This window comes from Desmodus rotundus, chromosome 11 (assembly GCF_022682495.2).
Source record: "Desmodus rotundus isolate HL8 chromosome 11, HLdesRot8A.1, whole genome shotgun sequence".
In the NCBI taxonomy this organism is placed as follows: domain Eukaryota; kingdom Metazoa; phylum Chordata; class Mammalia; order Chiroptera; family Phyllostomidae; genus Desmodus; species Desmodus rotundus.
The window spans coordinates 24,328,255-24,348,052 of NC_071397.1; the positions used below are offsets into that span (position 1 = coordinate 24,328,255).

At 34.7% G+C, this 19,798-nt stretch overlaps 1 protein-coding gene across 7 annotated transcripts in view; it reads left to right on the forward strand.

Annotated features, from left to right (window-relative positions):
• The window catches only part of PHF3 (PHD finger protein 3), an 83,983-nt gene that overhangs the window by 18,553 nt on the left and 45,632 nt on the right, over window positions 1-19,798 (forward strand). For 5 of the 7 annotated variants that reach the window (XM_024576554.4, XM_053913511.2, XM_053913512.2 and 2 more), the window contains one exon: window positions 17,807-17,968. The exons of 1 other annotated variant lie outside the window; for it this stretch is intronic. In XM_024576554.4, the coding sequence (XP_024432322.2) occupies window positions 17,807-17,968 (162 nt within the window). Of the gene's footprint in view, window positions 1-16,662; window positions 16,849-17,806; window positions 17,969-19,798 lie in introns of all 7 variants that reach the window. One more of the 7 variants, XM_071219672.1, reaches the window with a different exon arrangement.

Genomic DNA, 19,798 nt, shown 5'->3' on the forward strand with positions numbered 1-19,798 from the left:
CTTCCCTACTCCTTAGCTATCAGCCTGCTCTCTGTGAGTCTGTCTCCATTTTCCTTGTGTTAGTTCAGTTTGTTCATTAGATTCCACATACGAGTAAAATCATAAGATGTTTGTCTTTCTCTGACTGGCTTATTTCACTTAGCATAAGGTTCTCCAGGTCCATCCATACTGTCACAAAGAGTAAAATTTTCTTTTTCCTTTTTTATGCCCAAGTAGTATTCCATTTTGTAAGTATCTTGTAATTGTTTTACCCACTCATTTACTGATGGACACTTGGGCTACTTCCGTATCTTGGTGATTGTAAATAGTGCTGCAATGAACATAGGGGTGCTTATGTTCTTTAAAATTAGTGTTTTGGGTTCCTTTGGATATATTCCCAGAAGTGGAATTGCTGAGTCAAAAGGAAGATCCATTTTTAATTTTTGAGGTATCTCCACACAGCTTTCCACAGTGACTGCACCAATTTGCATTCCCATCAACACTGTAAAAGGGTTTCCCTTTCTCTACATCCTTGCCAGCATTTGTTGTTTGTTGATTTATTGGTGATAGCCATTCTGACAGTGTGAGGTTACATCTCATTGTGGTTTTAATTTGCATTTCTCTTGATGATTAGTGACGTTGAGCATCTCTTATGTCTGTTGGCAATCTTTACTTCCTCTTTGGAAAAGTGTCTATTCAGGTCCTTTGCCCATTTTTTAATTGGGTGGTTTTTTTGATGTTGAGTTTTATAAGTTCTTTATAAATTTTGGATATTAACTTACCAGATATTTTACATCTATCAGTAAGGTAGGTTGAAAAGTACAGTCTTTATTTTGGATGATCATGTGTCCAGTTGAGAAACAGGAATTCTAGTGAATGAGGAAGGATGGCTGAATGGATATCGGGCAACAGCTAACCATCTCAAGTGTACCTTTTGTAGTTTACTCTGTGAGGAAGTTAAGATCGGGACCTTTTACTTGTAAGCTGACCCCAGCTCACAGCTCATCCTGTGAGGTTTGAATACTTGGCTTGTTTTCAGTGCTGATTCTGCTTCATTTGTCAAAAACTTTTCTACACTGCCTATCTATTTTTTACTCTTAACTAATGGAACTTGGCTTGGGTCTCATTTTGCATATTCATGTCTCTTCATCAATCATGATCATCTGCTTACATCAAAAATTTTAGAGGGAGATTGGGTTCTTGTATTGCTTCACCCTGCAGGGGTGGGATAGGTGTCAGAATTACTGTATGTGTATCTGAGGCTTCATTTCATTAAGGTCATGGTATTCAAACTTTTTTGATTATACATGTCTATCAATAAGACCTTTTTGAGTCCTTAATCAGTACTTGTTTTTCTAAATCCTTGTCTTAACTTTGTTAATATGTTAATGTCCATTGTAACACAGTAGGTATTTTAAAATGATCTATAGAAAACATAAGTGACATTTACACTTTAAAAATTAAAATTATCAATTGTGCAAGAGGTTTTTTGGAGTGCAGTATCATTGAACATAATTACTTTTGAAAATTTCATGTCATTCTGATACAGTCTTATATATCAGGTTCCAAGTTGGATTTCATACTTGATTTTAATGACTGTTGTGGATGATAAAGATAACCCAAGAAAGATACGTGCATTCAGATGGAAGAAATTCACTGTAGGCTTTACTAACAAGTTACAGTCCTAGTTTTTTTTTTGTTCCTATCAAGTATGTAATAGCCTGTTATTTGCAGGTAAATTGGAACATATCTGCCACCTTCAATGTGTCTGTTGTTCTTTTAAACTAATAAGAAGTTGTTACATTTTAAAATATTTACCATTTGAGCTCAAAACTCACTGAATTTTTTATATTTGGAAAAATTTTAAAGTGTCCAGTAAGAGTTTTCTATAGGTGCCACATTTCATTTTTAGTCGCAAATCACAGAATGATGGAAACATTTCCAAACATCAGTTTTCTTAGCCCAAATTTATTTTAGAAAAGCAATTATTTTCTTACTCATTACTAAAATGTCACCTTTATGTGGAAGGGACAAATTAGGGTGCTTATTTTTTATTGTGACATATCATAGCTGCTTATAAGGACAGTGCCTCATTCACAAAACTCTTTGTTTTATTTAAATAATGTATAACTCACCCTTAAGTATAACAATTCTTAAGATCTTTTCTGTGAATTAATAGAGAACCTCTCTGTGGTGTAAAGGTTTTCATAGTTATTTCCCATTTCATTAAGATGACTGTAAACCTCTACTGTTTATAAAGCTTTCTTTTCAATACAAAAAGAACTCTGTGATGACATCCTGTAACAGTGCAAAATATTGAAGGCAAACAAATGAAATAAAGGTGTCAAGTCCTTCCTATGGAATTCTCAGTCTTTTCTCAACATTGTTTTATGATAAATTGTGACTGGCATTTTATCTAAAGGAGTATCCAACAAGGATACTAATGTCAGTCTGATTTGATATTGGTAAAGTTGAATTTTCTTTTTTGTTTTTTTGTTCAGGTAATAGTTAATATACATAATAATGCTTTCTTCTTGGACACAGATTGATGTTGTGTGCATTCCTTTAGTTACGTACACCTCTTCAGGAGGACCCCCTGCTTAGTTAATACTTAAAGTCTAGTGAAAGCTGCTATATGAGTGTCTGTTGAAACGGTATTTTATTTAGAGGTGTAGTACCTTTTCAAATGTATGCTGACCATATTTTTTCCTTGATGAGTTTTGCTAAATACCTGACAAATTTTGACTTAAAGCTTCTAAAAATTGGAACTCCTAATAAAGTGTGAATGTTTGTAACTCATTTGTGTGTACTAATATCATCTTTGACTTCATCTTACTAGTTTCTTACTCATTTTTCCTTTGCTTTTTCTTGTTAAAATATTACTGTATATATCTTTTTAAAGGTCATTTTAAATGTGTTTTGGAACAAAGTAGACTGTAAGTCATGTGCTATTTAGATACTTGATTAAGGATATATTTTATCTTGAGCATTTCTTTTCTCCTAAATTAAAAAAAAACATGTTTATTGAGTTTAGGGAAGGAAAGGGAGAGAGAGAGGGAAACATCTATGTGAGAGAGAAGCATTGATCAGTTGCCACCCATACGTGCCCCAACTGGGGATCAAACCTACAGTGTAGGTGTGTGCCCTGACCGGGATCCCATCGAACTCGCAACCCTTTTTGTGTATGAGACGATGCTCCAACCAACTGAGCCACACTGACCAGGTCTTTTTTCCTAAAAATTTAACTTTGTATTTTGCAAATTTAAAACATACTGAAAGAATAGTATAGTATACACACATTTATCTATTACCAAGATTCAGCCATTAATGTTTTGCTGTATTTGCTGCATCCATTTAGCAATTTACCAGTTTATCCATCCAATTCTTCCATGTAAATAAATTTCATCATGCATCTCAAAAAAAGGATTTCTACATAAGAAAATCATAACCACACCTAAAAAATAAATAATCCTCTAAAATTTAATATGTTCATATTCAAATTTGTCATTTGTCCCCAAAATACTGTTTTTATTTGGTTTGTTCAAGATACAATGAAGAACCTAGTATGTAGTTATATTTCTGAAGACTCCCACAGTTTTTTGCAGTGTTACTGACTTTTTGAAGTGGTAAGATAAAATATCCCTTAGGAATATCCCACGTTTTGTGTTTTTAAAAAATTTCATTTATTTATATTTATTTTTAGAGAGGGGAAGGGAGGCAGAAGGGGAGAGAAAAAGACATTGATGTGAGAGAGAAATACTGATTGGTTGTCTCTTGTACACGTGCAAGTTGACCCAGGGACCAAAGCCGCAACCCAGGCATGTGCCCTGACCAGGAATTGAACTGGTGACCTTTTGCTGGACGATGCCCAACCAACTGAGCCACACTGGTCAGGGCCCAAGTTTTGGATTTTTAATAATGTTTCTTTGTGATGTCATTTGGCTTGTACTTTTCTATTCCATTTATTTCCTACACATTGGGAACTAGGTTTAAAAACCTGCTTAGGTTCAGGTTAAACATACAATTGCCAGAAATCTTCAGTGGTGCTGTTAATATTATATCATGTTAGAAGTCTTACAGTGTTTGGTTTTGATGTTAAATTCTATTACAGGGTTAAGGTGGCAACAGCCAAAACTCTTCTTCCTAAATACTTGAAAATACCACGTGTTCTGTAGGGGTGTATGCTTCTGGCAACATGAAAATATTTAGTTCCTCTTTAGTCTTTACTCTTAATGGTTTTATATATTCATTGATAATACTTGGTGGAATCAGTTGTAGCAAAGTGATGATTTTCTCTTTTCTCTTACATTTCTTTGTTGGCATTCTTCTGGTAAACAGTTTCCCTCATTATCTGGTTACTCTGGAGTACAGTGCCTATTGAGGAAGCAGATTAAAGGGAAAGGACGACATTTGGTTACCAATTTCCAAAGTAAGGAGTTGGTGAAATGATCACATCCAGTGCTAGAGGTGGCAGATTATTTTTTTTGGCTTGCTCTTTTTAGGTTGCCATAATGGGTTTATGGATTTTTAAAATACAGTGAGTCCTCACTTAATGTCACTGATAGGTTCTGAGACTTTAAGAGAAATGATGTGTAAGGAAACCAGTTTTACCATAGACTGATTGATATAAGAGTTAAATTTGTAATGTTTTATAATGAAGTACCATTGAACTTTATTCAAAGACTTGCTGTAAAATGTCTTTGGACTTATTAGTGTATCTTTCTTAAACACCTATATTCCATCCATCTAATTGATAGGCCAGGAAATTGAGATTATTAGAAACATGTGAAATAAAAGGAGATGGATGCTTGTGTGAAGGTGTGTTAATGTAACACATGAACAGAAAATAAGTGTTACTAGTTTTTCTCTGAGGACTGCTATTCATTTTCCTTAGGAAGGACTCTAGAATTAGAATCTTAACTGAAATGAACCTGGTAAGGGATTACCCAGTCCAAAGTGCTCATTAGTACCCACAGAGACTTATATTGAAGATAAAGAAGTATTTATGACTTCTAAACGTAAGTTATGGAATGAAACAAGATACATTTTACTATGTATATATACGGTTGCTTCAAGACTAAATACATATAGTACTATTCTGCTTCTTACTCATTAAATTAGGACCCTTACCTGGGTATATTTAAGTTTATCAGGTATATTTAAGTTTATTAGAATTCTCTTGTGTTCCAAGTTCTAATAATTCTTATGGTCTTAATTTATTCCTGAGTTGACACCTTTTTTTTTTTTTTCTATCAAGGTTATATCTTTTTAAAAGTTTTCACCTTTATGGAGGTGTAGTTGACATATAAAATTGTTAAGATATTTAAAGTATAGATTATGGTTGTTTGCTTACATATACATTATAAAAGGATTCCCCCATCTAGTTAGTTAATATACTCATCACCTCACATATTTATATTCTTTTATATGTGTGAGAACATTTTTAAGTTCTATTCCCCTAGCTTTCTCAGTTGTACATTGCACTGGTATTAACAGTAGTCACAATGGTTTACATTATATTCTCAGACCTTATTTATCTTATAGCTGAAAGTTTGTACCCTTTTATCAACCTTAACCTCACTCTATTTTTTTCCACCCTGTGCCACCCCACACCCCCAATCCCTGGCAGTCACTTTTTTTATCCTTTGTTTCTTTGACTTTTTCTTTCCTTTTTTAAAAAAATTTTATTGTTGTTCAAGTACAGTTCTCTGCTCCCCCCACCCCTGCCCAATCCCCAGCCCTCCCCACCTCCCTCCCATTCTCCCCCCCCCCGTTATTGTCCATGTGTCCTTTATAATTGTTCCTACAAACCCTTCACCCTTTTCCCTTGAAATTCCCTCCCCTCTGCCCTCTGGTCACTGTCAGCCTGTTCTCAATTTCAGTGTCTTTGGCTATATTTTGCTTGTTTGTTTTGTTGATTAGGTTTGACTTTTTCTTTTTTAGATTCCACATAAAAGTGATGCCAGTCAGTGCTTGTCTTTTCTGTCTCGCTTATCTTACTTAGTAGCATAATGCCCTCAAGGTCTATCCCTATTATCCCAAATGGCAGGCTTTACTTCTTCCTAAATAATATTCCATGGTGTGTGTATTTGTATCCCTTCATCTGTTGATGGACACTTGAGTTGTTTACATATCTTTGCTATTGTGAATAATACTGCTGTGAACATGGCAATGTAGATACCCTTCAATATCCCCTTCGAGTGTACTTTGGGTTTATACCCAGATGTGGGATTATAGCTATAAATGTGGCAATTCCATTTCTTAATATTTTGAGGAACTTTCATACTGTTTTCAACAGTGGCTGCTCAGTCTGCATTATTACCAATAGCACAAGGGTTTATTTTTCTCCACATCCTAACACGTATTAACTCTTCTCTTTTTTGGTGACCCATTCTAATGGGTGTGAGGTGCTGCCTCGTTGGTTTAATTTCCATTTCCCTGATGACTAGTGATGTAGAGTACCTTTTCATGTACCTCTTTGTCATATGTATGTCTTCTTTGGAGAAATGTGTATTCTGCTCATCTGCCCATTTTTAAATTTTTTTTTTCTTGTTCTTGTACAAGTTCTTTATACATTTGTATATTAATCCTTTATCAGATATATGATTTGTTGATGTTTTCTTTTGCTGTGAAGAAGCTTTCTGATTTGATGTAGTCACATTTGTTTATTTTTGCTTTTGTTGGCTTTGCTTTTGGTGTCAAATCCAAAAAATGATTGCTGAAGAGTAATGGCAAGCTGCCTATCCCCTGTTTTCTTCTAGGAGTTTTATAGTTTTTGTGCTTTATGTGCAAGCCTTATGTTTTGAGTTGACTTTTTTTTTGTAAGGTGTATGGTAATTTCAGTCTTTCACACATGGCTTTCCAGTTTTCCCAGCATCATTTGTTGAAGAGGCCGTCCTTTCTTCGTTGTATATTCTCGGCTCCTTTGTCATAAATTGGGTTTATTTCTGGACTCTATTCTGTTCCACTGATCTATATGTCTATTTTTATGCCAGTACTATACTGTTTTGACTATTATAGTTTTATAGTTGGAAATCAGGAGCTTCCTCTAGCTTTGCTCTTCTTAAGATTGCTTTGTTTTGGTGGGGAGGTCTTTTGTAATTCCATATAAATTTTAATATTTTTATTTCTGTGAGAAATGCCATTGAAATTTTGATAAGGATTACATTGAATATGTAGATTGCTTTGGGTAGTATGATCATTTTAACAATATAATTCTTTCAGTCCATGGGCATGGGATATTCTTCCTTTTTTTGTATGTGTGTTTTCAGTTTCTTTCATCAGTGTCTTAGAGTTTTTAGTGTACCAATCTTTAATGTCCTTGGTATTTTGTTCTTTTTGGTACAATTGTAAATGGGAGGTTATGTCTTTAATTTTTTAATACACTTGATGAAAGTTTATTCTAGATAAGAGACTATCAGTTGTAACCCTTTGGTTTGCTATGCGCAAAAATATATCTTCCTGAGTAGCTTTTTTGTTGTTTCATTGCTCCATGTTGGGATGCTTCCTTCTAATCTCTGTTTTCTAAACTGTTAGCATTCTTACTCTTGACTTCTGCAAGGAGTCAGTCAATAGTACTGTGGAGTAGAGGTGTTTTATTTTATTTCTTTTGCTGATTAAGGGTAACTTCTTATTTGGAATGTAGTTTAATGTGGATGTTCTAATCTCTTGAGATAGAAATTGGGAACCATCAAATTCTTGTATATATTCATGTGTTTTTTTTAAAATTCAGGCTGTTATTAATTTAATTCAGACTGTATGTTTCAGCTACTGTTACAGAAATTAGGTCTATCTCAGAAAGTAAAATGACAAATTCTTACCCTCATGGAGTTTTACATTTCATTTAATACTGTGTAGACCATTAAAAGTCTTTTCCTGGGCTGCTACAAATTAGGGATGTTAAGTGTTTGTCTAACTTACAGAAAAAATATGTAATGCTCTAAGAACTTTTTCTTGAACCTTGATTGTCTCTTGTTTTTGTCTTATATTTGAGTGAAAGCAAACAATTTTATAAAACTAAGTGCCCAGTTGAGATCTGATTCTTTGATATGTGACACCAATAAATACTGGTAAAATGCATATTATAAGAGAGTTGTATTGCACTTCTTTAAACTGGTTTGTTTTCATGGTAACATTCTTATTAAATAGCATCAGCACCTTATCTCGTGGATCCACAATTGTGAGGTATAATGATTTGCTTTGGCATAAAAGTAGTTGGTGCTGTTTGTTCATTTAACAAATATGTATTGCATCCCTATCATGTGCCATACTCTTTCCAGTGCTGGAGGATAGAGTGGTGTTTGAGACAAAGTACCTGTCTTCATGGAGCTTACAAGAAAAGTGTAAGGTGATAGACAATTTCTGGTTATTTGATTCATAGTGGAAGCCATTGTTTATTTGATTTGGGCTAATTAGGGCAGGCTTCTCTGTGTAGATGACATTAAAAGTATCAGCATCCTTAGAGATGTGTTTTGGCCAGCCTTTGAAGATCCTGGGTCAATGAAATATTAACACATTCCAATTAGAGAAATAGCAAATGAAAGTATTCTTCATTTTAAATTAAATATACTTAATTTAAGTGGTGATTAGTCCTTTTGTCAGATTTAAGTATTCCATTCATTGTTAATAAATAGTTCTAATATCCCCTTGGGTTGTGTTTACATGATTACATTCATATTTAGTTTTTCACCTAAGTGAGTCTAATTGGTGTTTTATGTAAATGAACTGTGAGATAATGATTTCCCTATGGGTTTTCCTACCAAAAAAGAAAAACATAAGGAATAAAAGTAAAATTTAAACAAGCAAGTAGTAAGTCCTTAGGCAACTAAGTACTTCCTGATAATCCCCAAACACACAAACTTGTATTAAGAGTATTAACCTGGAAACTAAGTTTTCCAGAAGTGGCCAGTGGGTGACCAAGTGCCTTTCCTGTTTGCTTATTTTTAGAAACATTAAAGCAGAGCTAATCCAATGGAAAATTTGGTGTGTATATTTTCACTGTTGTCCTTAAAATCATAATCTGTGTTACATGGTAGTTAAAAAAACCCGAAAAACCTTTAGTACATTTTTTAGCCCATATCTTTAGTGCATATCTTAGATACATGTTTATATATTTATGAAATTAGATTTTCTTGTTTTGAACTTTGTTTTGCCTGTGCTTCATCTGTTGAAAAGAAGAATGTATGTACTCTGTCATTCTTACAATTGGATTTCAGTGTTACCATGTATCATCTTTTTATATTTAATCATTAGTATATTTCTATTGCCCTGTTCTTCTGCTCTGTGTACAACAAAACTCCTGGAAATAATTTCTGTGCTCTTTATCCTTGATCTCTCCTTCAAATTCAGATTTCATCCTTACCAGTCACTACCATTTCCAAAGGCCATTTCACTGTCAGTGGCATTTAATTCAGTTGATATGCCTTTTGAAATGATCTAGCCACTTGACTTTGGTTTACAACTCTCTTGGTTACTCTTTCACTTTCCTGTCTTCTTTTTCTTCGTTTCTTTTAATGTTCCTCTTTATCTTTTATGACTGATGATTGCTGGAGTATCTGAGGGTTCAGATTTTAGGCATCTTTTTTTTTTAAAGATTTTATTTATCCACCTTTAGAGAGAGGGGAAGGGAGGGAGAGAGGGAGAGAGAAACATTAATGTGTGGTTGCCCCTTGAGCACCCCCACTGGGGTGACCTGACCCACAACCCAGGCACGTGCCCTGCCTTGGAATTGAACCGGCAACCCCTTGGTTTGCAGGCCAGTGCTCAATCCACCGAGCCACACCAGCCAGGGCTAGGCATCATTTTATAATAGAAATCTCTATTGCTACTCACTTTTGTGGTGATTTATTTAATTTTATAACTTAACCTATAATTAACACCCAAACACACACACACACACACACACACACACACACACACACGCATGTATATTTGTATCCTTAGCCTAAACTTCTTGCCTTAACTCCTCCAGACTCCTGGAGTTTAGTCCTCCAGACTTCTTTGGATGTTTATTTAGCATCTTAAGCTTAATGTCTAAAACTGAACTCTTGATACCTACTTCCCTTCCACCCCCCCCTCTGGCCCGCCCACCAGGGGCATGATAACATTTCTTCCTACAATCTTCCCTATGTCCGTAAGTGGCAACTCCTTTTGAGTTTCTTACTTTGCATTCACTCTTTATATACCTTTTCTTCCACATTAGATATTCAGTTGGTCAGCAAATCCTGTTGGCTTTATTTTCAGAATATATCCAGAACTTGGCTACTTGAACTTACTTTCTTCACTGCCACTATAGTCTTAGTCATTTCTATTTCTTAACCTGGATCATTGCTTGAGCCTGTAAGTGGTTTCCCTGTTGCTGCATTTTGGGATTTCTCAGTGTATTCTCAAACAAGTACCATGAGTGAGTCTTTAAAATGTTGGGTCATACCACCCTTATGTTCATAGTGCTCTGGGAACTTTCCATTTTGCACAAAGGAAAAAAAGCTCAAGTTCCTTCTGGCCTGTAAGTCATTCCTCAGTTTACCCTGCTACCTTTCTAATTTTATCTGCTGTTCTCTCCCTCCCTTTTGCTAATTTAGCCATATAGACTTGCCCTTAATTCTGTTCCCTTTAACATCCTGGTCCTGCCTCAGTCAGGGTCTAGGTACTTGATGTGCCTTCTAATTCTTAAACTGTTCCCTTGTTCAGGCTTCAGCTGAAAAAGTACCTCAGCGCTATCATTCCCAAGATCCTTCTAGCCTGTACAGTACCTTTTTGGGAATTAAGAAAAGGCACCTTTTCTCCTGTGCACAAATTGAAGAGCTGACAGGGGCCTGATTAGCCTTGACTTTTCTCCTGGGCTAGAAGCTCTTGTGCTCTAAACCAGTACAAATATCCCTGGCTTTCCCTGACAATTCTAATTCAAATTATGAACTGTTCTTTGTTGCCTTCTCTGTACTCCTTATTACTTTTTACTTTTATTTATATGACTTATCTAACATGCTACATATTTACTTGTTTCACCCTCATTAAACTAAAGCTTTATGGAAACATGTATTTTCTGATTTTTTAAAATTTTATTTAATTTTTTAAAGATTTTCTTTCTTTATTTTTAGAGAGGGGGAAGGGAGGGAGAAAGAGAGGGAGAGAAACATCTATGTGGGAGAGAAAGATCCATTGGTTGCTTCTCAAAAGCCCCTCTCTGGGAACCTGGTCCACAACCTAGGCATGTGTCCTGACCAGGGAATTGAACCAGTGACATTTGGATGCTCAATCCACTGAGCCACATCTTTCAGAGCCCGTTTTTGTTTTTAATGTATTTTATGGAAAATATCAAAGCAGTGAGAATAGTAAATGAACCCTCATGTACCTGTTACTTAGCTTAAACAGTTAATCGTCTTGTTTCATTATACATCACTCACACCTGCTTAACCTCTTCTTCCCCCTGAGATTATTTTGAAGCACAGTCCAGAAATCATGTATAGCATGTCCTCGAATAATGTCATTTTGTTCAATGGCATTTCGTTATATAACATTGATGAGAGGTCATAGGAGCGAACCTAATTTGTTTATATCAATTAGTCTGTGGTAAAACTGATTTTGTTATACGTCATTTTGCACCTATCAGCCAGGTTAAGTGAGGACTTACCGTAATATCATTTGTAAATATTTCAGCATGTATCTCTAAATGATAATAATTCTTTATTTTTAAAAAATAACCACAGTAATATTATACTGCCTAAAACACTTAAAGAATATTTTCAAATATGTAGTTACCTTTCAGCTTTAACCAGTTTCCTCAGTATCATTTTGTTTTACAGTTTGAATCATAATTGAAATAAGTCAGTGTATTTAATTTGTTGATATGTAAGTTTATTTTAGTTTATTAATTTTCCCCACCTTCTTCCCTGATCATTTCTTGATAATTTGTTGAAGAATTAGGTCATTTGTCTTGATAATTTTGTATCATTGGTGTCTGGAATAATCTAGATACATGTGACACATAGTACCCACTCAATAAAAGTAAATAATTTACAATATTTTAGGATAGAATTAAAATGTTAAATTTTTAGGGAATAATTACCGCCTCACTTTTATATTAGCTTGATAGTATATTCTTAGCAATTAAGAGCAATTAGACAGTTGGGAAGGGGTCAGATGAAGGGCGCTTAGGGCTACAAAAAGTTATTTGAAAAGATCTGCCAGGATATACTAATAATGGCTACCTTTTATTTAAGATACTATTGTTTGCATAAAAGCACTATGTTAGAAGCTACATTAGTTGATTCAGTTGTCACAGCAGTGTTTCAATGAATGGTGGTAATATGAACATTTTCCTAGTGAAGTAATTGAGGTTCATTGGGGGAAGTGGAGGAAAAGTGGGTGCTAGGCATTAATGTCTTTTAAAACGAACTTTATGGAACTAGAGGTAGCTAAATGCGTGTGCATGTATTACTTTCATAAAAAAGAAAAACTTTAAAAACTGGCACCAATAATACTACTACTTTTCTTCACAGAAAACCTTTGTTTAGTATATGTATTTCTACCTTCTTTTTCTAGTCATAAGCATGTTTTACACATTTTAGGGGGAGAAATTTTTTAACAAAATATTTTAAGATGAGATAGATTAGAAAATGTAAGAAGAAAGGGAAAAATCTCTGAAAAAATAGCATTTTGGTTTTTTTTTTTTTTTGTATGTGTGTGTGTTGAGGGGTGGAGTGGGGAGAGAGAATATCGAGCTTAAAAACAGTACACTGTACCACAGGCAGTCCTTTTCCTCATATCATGCCCTTTAGTATATTGAGAACATTGAAGATCTGTAGTGAGGAAACTGTTTTAACTTTGTTTAACCCAGAGTTGTTTCGTTAAACAACAACAGAAAACCCTTTTCAAGAAATAAGTTTTCCCACAGAGTGAAGTTGAGTTTACAAAAGTCCAAATAGTCGTGTATATTTAAATATAAGACTTTAGAATGTGGCTAGGTAAATGTATATTAGAGCAAAAAGGTTGGATAATTTAATAGTGTTGGAGTAACTTCAAGACAGCATTCTGAGGACAAATTAACTTTGGTTGACACAAAATAATACTAAAATAAGGTAAACAAGGGGAAATATTGCAGTAAATAGGTAACACAGATATTACATAAAGAATTCACATTAATTATTGAAAGCAAAAGACATTAAGACCTGAGTAGGAAGAGGGTAGGCAAAGGTAAAGAAATATAAAAAGGCGTTAGTTTATACACAACTGAAGGGTTCAGTCTTTTTTAGTGACATGTTTCTTTGAAAAACCTAAAATTCAGTGCCAGTGAGTTCTTATTGAGGCTTAATATGAAGCTCTTTGTACTGTAAATCGTGTGTAATCTTCATGGAAAGTCATAGGATGAGATAAAATAGTAAAAAAATATATTGCCTTTTTTTGACTCAGTACACCTGTGCTTTAAAATTTATTGTAAAGAAGGAATTGAAAAGGAAAAACAATATGTGGACGCAGTAGCTGTATTTGCATTTTTCAAATCAGGAATGTGCTAATATCTAAAATGATAAATTCACCCCCAGATGATTAATTACATATAACATACAACTTGATGGTATATCCTGCTACAGCCTCTTTCTTGAATAAATGCATGAATTATCCATGAAGGAAAGAACTCAAACTAAAGGGAGACTAACTAGAGGCTGGATGGTTGTCTGCAGTGTTATATGAGAAAGCTGTGGAGCTCGGTTAAGAGGATGTATCCATGTATTTTCTTATTCTGTTTCAAAGCACAAGACCTATTAACCGGGTATCTAACCTTTATTGTTGTGACTCTGCAAAGGTATCATTATCATGTTCTTTGTTTTTTTCCCTCAAATCTGATACTTAATGTGAACTTTTATTATAGGGGAAATAATTGTCCTAGAAGTAGTTGAGTTTGGCTTTTGTACTGCCAATGTGAATTAAAGGATGTCAGATGGTTTTCCTTTTTGTGTGGTATTGAAGTAATTTAAACTAATCCTAGTTGTTGAGAAGTTTAATAAATTGAACTCCAAATGATTTTTATTTTCTTTTTATCTCATGTATCCCCTCTTACAAAAAAAGATCAAAATTAACTAATCTTGAAATAATGTAGTAGTATTAGTGTTAGGAGGACTTCACAAAGACTTTACTGTTGTCAGAGCTCAGGACATTTAATTAGGGCCTTTTGAGACTAGGGATGGGAGGGATTTTAATGTAATTTAAATTCAGGCTCAAGGAGATTTCTGAGTATGATTCTAGGTTTTATGCCAAAATTTCCAAATGATGATGACACCTGATTCTGGAATGTGGGAAGTAGGAAAAAGCATAATTGTTTTTTCTGCATGGCATGGCTGACTGTATACTTGCCTTCTAAACAATTCAGGACACTGCATTTTGTGGGGGGCGGGTAACTCAAAGTTCCCATTGTAGTGGATGTATTTAATAGGACTATCCATTTCTTTAACAGTTGAATATCAAATGCTGAATCTTAGCTTGCCTTATGGCCCTGGGAGGGAGAGATGTGGGAAGTCCCTGAGAATAGGCATTGTTCTGAAGAGAACCCAGATTCTCCTTTTACTTCTGTTCGTTTTCTTAGCAAAAGCAATTGGACTAAACTTTTTTAAAGCACAAGTACCTAATTTGGAGGATTTGCCTGAGATTATTACTTACTGTGTATTACTATAATCAGATGAGTGGATTAGAAGAAAGAAAGCTTGGATGCTTTTTTTAATGGTTTATTCTGGGGGAAGTTGAGGAAAAGAAAGGAGAAGGAATGCATAATTTTTGATTGTGAGATACATGGGTAGGGATACTCTGAAACAAAACCTTTACCAGTTAATGTAGGGCTTTCTGTATGCCAATTACTATTTTAAGCCCTTTACACATACTATAGTTTGATCATCACAGGAACCCTCTGACCACTAGTATCTCCATTTTATAGAAGAATTTGAGGCACTGAGAGGTTAAGTAGGTGCTTTTGTTGTTTGGGGGGGGGGGCTTAGTCAGCGTGAGAGACCTGGAAGTGTGGAGACAGTGTAGAGCTTCATAAAGTAATGATGAATATTTTTGAGATGAAGGAAATACATACTTGAAAAGGAGCACAGTGATGACTGTGCAGAGAATAAGCTGTGTGAGTGGGGTGGGATGGCAATAGAGGAACCTGGGACACTAGGAGAATTACAGTCTTGGTGAGAGATGATGGCAGTTTGGAATAGAATGTTAGCTGTGGAGGTGGTAAATGGTCAGATGAGTGATAGATTCTGTAGATTGAGCCAGCAGGATATGATTATCACTTGGATGCTGGATAGGAGAGAGCAGCTAAGGATAGTTCTAGAGTTTCGGGCTTGAACAGCGGGGTGAATGAATGGAAGTTCCATTACTAGGAATACCCTAGGAGGGACAGTTTCATGAGGGGGGCGGGTAGAATAGATGCAATCAGTGTTTTCAGTGTTTATTGTTAAACTTGAGATAACTATAGTGGAGATGTTAAATTAGTCTTCCAGAGGTCATCTGTGAGTTGTGGCTGAAAAAAACAACTGTGGGAGTTACCTAAGTATATATAGATGGTTCTGGATGAGATCACTTAGGGAGGAGTGAGTGTAGATAGAGAAATGGGAGGACTGAACCCTTAAGTCCTCCAGCATGTAGAGATCTGCAAGAAGAGGAGGCTGTATCAAAGAATTTTAAGAAGTGACTAATGAGACAGGGAGGATGTAATGTCCAGGAGCTAAGTGAGGAGAAAGGGATTCAAGAAAGAGAATAGGGGTCAGCTGTGTCAGATGCTGCTAGGAAATGGAATATGATAAAACCTAATAATTGACTTTTGGATTTGGCTTGCTAAATCCTGTTGATTCTGCTTTGCAATATAGCTCTAATAAAATTCATAACATGCGTCTTCTCTCTCTACCAACAAACACTATTACTCAGACTTTAATCACTTTTCTCCTGGACTGTTTTCCTTTTTTGTGTTGTTCCTTTCTCTACATGCTCATTGTACAAAACAGAGAGAGAAATAACACTGATTAAAAAAAAAAAACCAACTCAGAATTCCTATCTGCCTTACCACTAGAGATAATTTTTTCTTTATCCACTTCTGTCTATTCATAATTGTAATGCATATATTGTGTATATTTTTATATATAAAATTGGTAAAAGTCTCAAATTTTGCTTTTTTAAATGAACATGGTAGAACTATAAGTGTCATAATAAAAATTCTTTGAAAGCAGTGTAAATGTGTGGCAACAGAAGTATTTCATCATTGTGGGATAGATTTCATTTGAACTCCCCACCTGTTACTCCCCTAATTATATTTTAAATCAGTCCTGATGAATTTTTCTTTCTTTAAACTTTTAGTGTCAAGCATATCAATACTCTATTTTTCAGAGTAATACATATGACAGGAAATGTGGAAAATGGGAAAATGTATTTCTGTCTTTTATACAGTAACTACTATTAACATTTTCATCTATTTCCTGCTAATTTTTATGTTTGTCTAAATGTACATGCACATTTCATTTTTTTGTTGCAAATAAGATCAAAGTATGTTTTCTAGCCAGCATTTTTTTCATAATTCATTTTTCTGTTTATAATTTTTTGGTCAAAGTATATTAGTAGTTTTGTGATTCTGTTGTCAGATTGCTTTTCAAAAAGATTGTACCATTTCAAAGTGTATTTATAAGGAATTTTGTTCTCTTTAAATTTTAGGGTAGACTACTATCTTGTTGTGAGCTCTTTTAAATGAAGTTCTACTTGGCTACAAAGATGAGGACTAGATAACTTCTTGAGGTTCCTTCTAACCCCTAGGATGAAGATAATAACTAACATTTGTTTAGTGCTTTAAAGTTTTTCTCATACATCACCTCACTTCATCCTTACAACAGCCCTGGTGAGGTAGGTAGGACAGGTATTGTTACTCTAATTTTAGAGATAAAGAAACTGATATGCTAGGTTAAGTGACTTGGTCAAGTTTTAAGTATTTTAGCAGGGATTTGAATTGGGGCCTTCTGATCTAAGTATACACATTCTTTTTACAAGATTTCATACACCTGCACATTTAGAATTACTATATGTCAGCCAGTTAAGGTACATTTGTTATGTAGAGAAATAAACCCAGTGACAACATAAGTATAGTGTTTCAGTGTATATAATTTCTTCAATATCTTACAGTCCTTTTCCATATCTCCCCATCTCATTAAATGAGTAATTTTTGTCTCTTTTTTTGACTAGGAGAAAGGAATTTAATTATATAGCTATGTTAAACACCTACCATTTTCTCTGGCATTTGGGGGAAGGGGAACTTAAATGGTATATTTGTGTGTGTGTGTGTGTGTGTGTGTGTGTGTGTGTGTGAGAGAGAGAGAGAGAGAGAGAGAGTGAGAGAGAGAGAGACACACCACGGAAAAGTATGTCCACAATACTTTCACGCATATAGCAAATAAAACTGGAACCAGAAGCTTTTGGTTCTAGCATGAACCTAGAAACATAAGCTTTTTATGATATTAAACTCTTTGTACCATTTTAACCAAAATTGGGCAATTGAGTACTCAGGGTAGTTGCTTATGTTCACAAAGGTACAGTAAATGATAAGTGACAGTGATAGTGTGGGTCAAACCAAGAAAGATTATAGCTAATCTTCTCTTTGACTAGTTACCTCATAAGGTAGAAATTTGTAATACTGAATTGGGAGCTTGATAGTGGCATTATCACATGGTAGAAATAAACCTAGATTTCCAAGACTACGTAGTATTGCATTACATTCTCACAATGTTTTCTGTACTGCTCTTAAGTACGTAAGCATCCCCAATATTTTTTAGGAGTAATTTTTTTTGTTGTTTTTGTTTTTTTCTAGTTGTTGGTCTTGACGATATTATGGACGAAGGAGTTGTTAAAGAAAGTGGCAATGATACCATTGATGAAGAAGAACTGATTTTACCTAACAGGAATTTGAGGGACAAAGTAGAAGAAAATTCAGTGAGATCACCAAGAAAATCACCTCGTTTAATGGCACAAGGTAATCCTTCCAAAGATTACCTAGAAAATCAAAGGTGTAGGGACAGATGTGATAAATTGTCAATTTGCTGAACATTTTGATTTAGTCAATTTTGAGTTTATACCAATTTGTTGGTATAATTTTTAAAAATTTTAGTTGAAATTGCACATTCAAATAATTTAAAGAATTGACTATTTGTATAAGTATCTAATACTTGCTACCCCCTACCTATTTTCATTTTCCCAGAGGAAACCACTATTAATTCTTTTAGCTGGTTTTATTAATTTTTTGTCATTTACTTCTATGTTTCTAAGTAACATGTATATATACATATATACATATTTACTTAAACATCTCCAATATTTATATATAGCTGCTTTTTGATTATTCTGATGTAGGTATTTATTGATTTCTCACTGTGGATTATGAAGATTTAGAATTCTTTCTTTCATACTAGGATTCAGGGTTGGAAATCATTTTCCTTCAGAAATTTGAAACCCTTCCATTTTTCTAACTTCAGTACGGAGAAGTTTATTTTGATCCCCCCACACCCCCACCTTGGGTATGTTAGCGACTTTTCTCCTGAAGTTAGTGGAATCTCTTGTCAGCTGTAGTGCTTTGACATTTCTGATACCATATTTTGGTGTAGGTGTCTTCTCTATATTGAGCTGGGTATTCAGTAGATCTTGTTAGTCTGAAACTATAATTATTCAATTCTGGAACATTTCTTGAACTGTTGCATTGATTTATTTCCTTTTTTATTTTCTCTGCTCTTGCTTTCTGGAACGCCTGTTATTCAAGCATTAGATAGCAGGGATAGGCCTTCATTTTCTTTATCTTGCCTACTTTTTACCTCTTTGTCTTTTTTTCTTTACTTGCTGAAATTTTCTCATATTTATCCTCCAACTTTTCCATCAAGTTTTGCCTTTATAATTTGTGAATCTCCTTTTTTTGTTTTGGGAATAGTATTTTTTGTAGCATTCTAGTCTTGTTTCGTGTATGCTATACTTCTATTTTCCATCATAAGGTACTTAATAGTGTTTTAAAAAGTTATTCCCTTCTTTCGTAGTTTCATTTTTTTCCATGTTGTCTTTTTGGGGTGGGTTCTTCAGTCTTTTCAATGTTAGAGACTTTCCTAAATGTCTGATCCTTGATTGTTTGCTCATGTTTAGGAAACTAAAACTGTATGGAACCTTTTAATGTGTGGATTGAGTGATGTTAATTATGAGCATCACTGTATAGTGAACTGGCTGTGATATTTTTGGGGAGGAATCTTGATGTCAGAATTTAGATTGCTGGCTAGCATATTATGGGAGCCCTTAAGGGAACTTGACTGGGATGTCTGTGTTTTCAGTATATATACATTAGCTTTATCTCACAAATTTCAGTGTACTTTATCTTTCAATTTTATCGGTGACTGATGTACATCTTAGAAACACTGTTGTACACTCTCCAGAGAATAAGCCTTCCAGTCTTGGATTAGGACCAGGGAACGGGAGTTGTCTAAACAGATGGAGTTGGGAAGAGAAGGAGCCTAGAGATCTAACTGCTTCTTAAATAGCTTCAGCTCATTTTAACCACCCGCCTTCATCCCCACTTTAGAATCATCTGAGGTCACCAATTCTTAAGCCTTTTGAGGTGTTAATGGCCAGCTTTTGGCGATTGTCTTTTCCTGAATCCCTTACATCAGTTACTTCTTGATCTCTTGTTTGGCTTCCAAAATTGTCAGTGTTTTCTCTTCTGCTCTTTCTTTCCTTTAGATTCATGCCTTTTCTGTAGCTTTAGTGGGGTTTTGAGAAGTGGATTGACTTAGATGCATATATTTACTTTATCATCTTTTTCTCAATTTAT